The sequence below is a fragment of the Piliocolobus tephrosceles genome, chromosome 12 (genome assembly GCF_002776525.5).
Source record: "Piliocolobus tephrosceles isolate RC106 chromosome 12, ASM277652v3, whole genome shotgun sequence".
Taxonomy (NCBI): Eukaryota; Metazoa; Chordata; class Mammalia; order Primates; family Cercopithecidae; genus Piliocolobus; species Piliocolobus tephrosceles.
Genome location: NC_045445.1, coordinates 1,874,865 through 1,879,880, shown reverse-complemented (window position 1 = coordinate 1,879,880; position 5,016 = coordinate 1,874,865). Strand labels below are relative to the sequence as shown.

Sequence of the window (5,016 nt, the reverse complement as noted above, 5' to 3'; positions counted from 1 at the left end):
TCCAGGAGGGCTCAGGAGGGCGGGTTCCAGGATCCTCAGGCCCGCACCTAGGACTGCCCCTTCCCCCAGTGCTCAAGGAGGGGTGTTCGTATTAGCAGCGCTGTCTACCCTGAGGGAGCCCTCCTCAGGCAGCATCCAGGGCTCAGAGGGCCTCGGGGACGCAGGACAGAAAGGAGTCACTCCCCAGGGCCATCTGGACTTGCTGCTCATGGCCCACTGCCTGCTCCCAGGACACAGGAGTAGAGCGCCCCCCAGCACACTGGGAAGAGAGCAGGACAGGACCTGGGATGAAGTGCAGCTCCCCCCGCCCTTCATCTCCCCCTCCCCGAGACATGAGCACTTGGGATCCCTGTCTGACCCACACTCTGTCCCTTGGTCGTCATACACACACTACCCCCAAACATCCCTCAGCGGTTAGGCCAAGGCTGGCCACCTGCAGGCTGATCTGGGAGGGTGTGCACACAGCAGCCCCTGCACCACCCTCTGAGTCCTGCACACGGCTCTTCACAGGGCCTCTGACTGCCTGTCCAGGCCCTCCTGGGGTTCTTCTCTGACCTTGGTTGCTGCCCTCGGTTGCACACGTGGCCTTTCTGACCCTTCCGGAAGCCTTGAGCCACACCCCTACAGTGCTGCCAGGAATCAGGGGCCTGGGACCCACCTGCTGCCCCTTGCCCAGCCTTCAATGTCCAACCCACTTATTCTTGAGGGCACCTGGAGTGCCTTTAGTACCCAACCAGTCACTGCTTATGACCACCAGCATCCTGTCGCCAGGCTCCATGCAGCCCAAGGCACCCCACAGGTCCTCATGGACACACACCCCAATGTCAGCCTGGCCACTCTGGCCCCATCCCCAGCAGACCACCTCCCACCTCAATTTCATACAGAAGAGGCAAGACACTGCTGGAACACTGAACAAAATTTATTGAAGAGAAACATGAACTGAACACTGAACAAAATTTATTGAAGAGAAAGATGAACCGAAACCGCTGAAGAGAAGGGAATTGTAACACAGACAGAAACTGCAAACAACAACTGCAAGTCACAAGTCCCAGGCCCCTCCCTCAGCATGGCTCCCCCTACCACATCCCTCCTTCCACAGGGCCCCAGGATCCACCTCTTGCCAGGATTGTGGGCTCTGGCAATGTGTACTCGTTTCAGGTAACCCCCTCCTGAGCCCACCCGCTGGGGCAGGGTCCTGCCTTACAGACTGCACAGGACAGTCACATAGCAGGGAACCTGGAAAACATAGCAGGGAACACCCCACCAAGTTGAGGAAACTGAGTCACGAGTAACAGCAGGGGTGGAACGCCAAAGCACAAAGGTTCCTGGGGAGCCTCAGGCAGCCCTGCTCCGTCCTGTGTCTGGTTCGTCCTCCTGCAGTCGAGGTCACGGTCACAAGGTGAGCGTCTGCCATGCCTCCTGGAACTGCGCTGGGGTACTCTGGAAAGGAGCTGCTCAGATAGAAACAAACATCCCCAAGAGAACAAGCAGCTGCTGGCCGAGATCTACGCCGGCAAAGCAGAGGTGGAGTTCTTGACACGGAACAGCAGTGAGCAGAGCCTGGGCCTGGTGATAACGCAAACCAAAAACAAGTACCCACCCCCAACAAGTCCTCTCTTCTCACACTTTTTCCTCCTCCTTCCCCTCTTCCTCCTTCTCCTCCCCCTCTTCCTCCTCCTTTTCCTCCTGCCCCTCCTTATTCTCCTATTCCTCCTCCTGATCATCCTCTTTTTAATTCTCCTCCTCTTTCTCTTCCTCACTGGTGCAGGGGCTCATGAATGCTGCCTTCCCCTCATGCAGTGTGGATGATCCTAAAGACGGGCTGGACCCTGCAGCCTCCCCTGCCGGGCTTCACTTCTTCCCCACAGCTCTTCCTCAGCAGCCCTGGCTCCTTCTGGCAGAGGCAGGCCCCAGGCAGGCTCCTCCAGGTCCCACATGGCCTGGGTGCCAGTGGGCATTCTCAGCTCAAAGTTCACAGGGTGGATATTTGGGGGTATCCAGGTGACCAGGCCAGAGCCCCCAGCTACACCTTCTTCAGTCCCTGCTTTGTTGGGGTCCCCATCTGAAGCCCAGCCACCCCCTGTGCTAAGTGTAGCGGTTCCCTGCTTGTGTCTCCTGTACCTCTTAGGGGCCATTGGCCCGGCCCCCACTGAACCAGATGCTATTTGGTCTTGGTTGGTGAAGTCTCTTCCAGCTGGTGGAAAGTAAAGGGGCTTGATCTTGACCTGGCTTCCCTGTCCCGCTGCCCCAATCAAGTTCCCTGTTAGTGTAAGCTGCCCCTTCCCTTTGTTCAAATGTCCCTGCTGCCTGCCAGGGGAAGGAGTGCTTGGGTCTTCTGAGCCTATGTTTCCCAGGGCTTGGGATGGCTCATGGCCCCAGCCCCTGCCTCGTTTCCCGACTCCTCTCCTGCAGCCTGTGGCCCCTCCCTGCCTGGAGTCTGGTTTTCAGCCTTGGGATACATGGCCTGGCCACAGTCTTCTTCCCTAGTGCTTTCACTGCGCGACAGCCGCTTGCGTTTCACTGAAGGGGGTAAGGCTCCCTGTACAGTATGGGTGCTGCTGTCGCTAGAAGACCTTGCCTGCACGGTGGCCTGAGGTGCAGAGACACTGGCTTCTGCTCTTGCCTGTCTACCAGAGGCCCCCCGGCCTCTCCCTGATGGCTTCTCCTTCTTCTTCATCACTGCCTCAGTGTTCTCCCACTCTTCTTCATCTCGAATAAACTTCATTAACTCCAGAAAATTGGGGGGACACCCTCGCTGATCCAAGAGCTCCAGCTTGCCCTTGAGGGCGGGGGTCATGGAGACCCAAGCTAAGAGATGTTTCAGCCGAATCATGTCTGCACTGCGCACTGACAAGGGGCTCTTCTGCACTGCTTTCTGCAGCAGGGGCTCTAAGCGCAGCAGGAAAGTGGAGATTTTCTCTCCAGTCTTCGGAAAGGTCTGCAGAAACTTAAACTGAGAGGCTCTGAAGTCCTCCTTATCCCCAAAGAGCTGCTTTAAGGCGTCAAGGCACTGCTCCACAGTTATGGAGTCATTGTTGGCCCGGAGCACCCGCATGATTGACAGAGCAGGCCCTCGCAAGCTCTCCAGCAAACGCCGTCTCTTCTCCATCTCAGACACTTGCCATATGGGCATTATCTCAGTGACCTGCTCTAGCCAGTCTTCAAAGGTCTCCTCACCTGGGCTAGGGGAAGCAGTTCCTGAAAACACTTTCAGTTTCCGGTACCACATACTTTCTTTCAGAGGCTCTAAAGGTGGGGGTCTAATTTGGGGTACGACCTCTGCGTCCAGGCTCTGGGCAGGGAGGCTGCAACATCCCAGGGCTCTGGCCACATCTGTCATACTTCGGCCCTCATCTTTCAGGAAGTAGTTCAGTCTACTGAGAAACTCGTCATCTGGGTTGCGGGGTTTTACCACCACTTCCCAGAAGCCCCCCTTTCCTGATATGTGACTAGGCAGAGTAGTGTAATTCACAGTGTCAGCCAATTCAATGAAGACTGCCTTGGCATTGTCTTCCCTCCTGAACATTCTCCCTAGCACCCTGTATGCGCACAGGGGCTGTAAGCCTGCCTGCACAGTGTCCTGAATTTCCACCTCACTACACTCCACGGGGATGCCTATGATCAGCAGGGCCTTTCTGGGGTCCATGTCCATCCCCTTGCACCAATCCTCTAGCAGTGCCAATGCCATTGCTCCCACTTTCTATGGACTGATCTAATACTAGGGCAGCAATCAGCTCAGTCTGACAGCACTCAAATAACTCTGAGCCACTGCCACGTAGGAAGGTAGAAGTGGTCCCAGGTTTCCACAGCCTGCAAAGCAAATGGGATGAGAGCATTGTTAATGCCCACCCCAACCTACATCCCCAAGCACCCCTCCTCTGCCCCCACCCCCCAGCAGGGATGGAGTCCCTTCTTCCCAGGGTTCCCCAAATTATTTTCGGGAGGGTAGAATGTGGAGGTTCTCCCCAGGCAAAGATCTCCTCATCTCACCACTCCCTGCTGACCTCCTCCTGCTGTGGGTTCCTCCTTGAAGTCCAGAGGACTCTGCTGTGTGTGCTTCGGGTATCTGTAGTGAAAAGGCCAACGTCAGGGGGCAGGGCCTGACATCTGGGGACACTAACAAGCCCTCCAGGCAGAAGACGGCAGGAGATGGCCTCACTGCTCACTCAGGGCTATGTGGGCTCAGGTCACCCAGCACCCTCCTTGCTGGAGTGAAGGCTGGCAGCAGGAGAGGCAGAGTGGCCCTCTTTCTCAGGAATGCCTGACAGATGAGAAAGATGGCCGAGCTCTGCGCAATGCAATGAGAGTGGTGGGTGTGGAGATCGTGTGACAAGCTGCAGTGTTGCCATGGATACAGAGAATACCATGGACCATGGGTTGCTATTGCAGGGGAGTGTCATGTGGTAAGGCTAAGGTCCTTGAGAAGCAACAGGTGATGTCATTGGCCTCCAACCAATAAAGCTTCCCAGCAAAAAGGAGGGTGGGAGAGGGAAGGCGAGGTGGGCATGAGGAGTGAGTGCTGAAAGGACAGGAGCTCATGGTTTCAATTGTGTGGAAGCTGAAATCAGGCAGAAAAGGGACCCAGATAAGGTCCCCACTGCCAGACTGCAGGAAACCAACAGCTCTTGCCCTAGAGATGGCCCTACCCTGCAGAGTCTGTGAAAGCTGGCAGGCAGTCCCCTCTCCACACTCTTTGCCGGGATTCCAGAGGCCCTCCCAACAGGGCCCACCTCACAGCTGCTCACCTTTCTGGGCTGGCCCTGCTGGCAGCGCAGATGCTGCAATAACACAGTCACTTCAGAGTCGCTGTGCTCTTCAACTCTATCCAATTAGGCAGTTCCTGACTCAGGCGTGATGGTTCCTGCTTCACTGGATCTGTCCAAGGCAAAGCACAGGTATTTTGCTGTGATTCTGTCCCACACACATGTCCCTGCTCAGGCCATGCCAATTCAGATTCTGCATAGGTGTCCACTAGTGTAGGGAAAAAATAGGTTAGCCTGTTGCTGTGTTATTATA

At 56.1% G+C, this 5,016-nt stretch overlaps 1 protein-coding gene across 3 annotated transcripts in view; it reads right to left on the bottom strand.

The window, feature by feature from the left end:
- Positions 1-941: 941 nt before the first annotated feature.
- The window catches only part of LOC111535865 (paraneoplastic antigen-like protein 5), a 6,009-nt gene continuing 1,934 nt past the window's right edge, over positions 942-5,016 (bottom strand). Inside the window, exons 2-4 of one of the 3 annotated variants that reach the window (XM_023202098.2) lie at positions 4,746-4,875; positions 3,991-4,066; positions 942-3,810 (exon numbers count right to left, since the gene is read on the bottom strand). In XM_023202098.2, the coding sequence (XP_023057866.1) occupies positions 2,342-3,688 (1,347 nt within the window). In that variant the 5' untranslated portion in view covers positions 3,689-3,810; positions 3,991-4,066; positions 4,746-4,875 and the 3' untranslated portion in view covers positions 942-2,341. Of the gene's footprint in view, positions 3,811-3,990; positions 4,307-4,745; positions 4,876-5,016 lie in introns of those variants that run through there. The other 2 variants (XM_023202099.1, XM_023202097.2) reach the window with 2 other exon arrangements.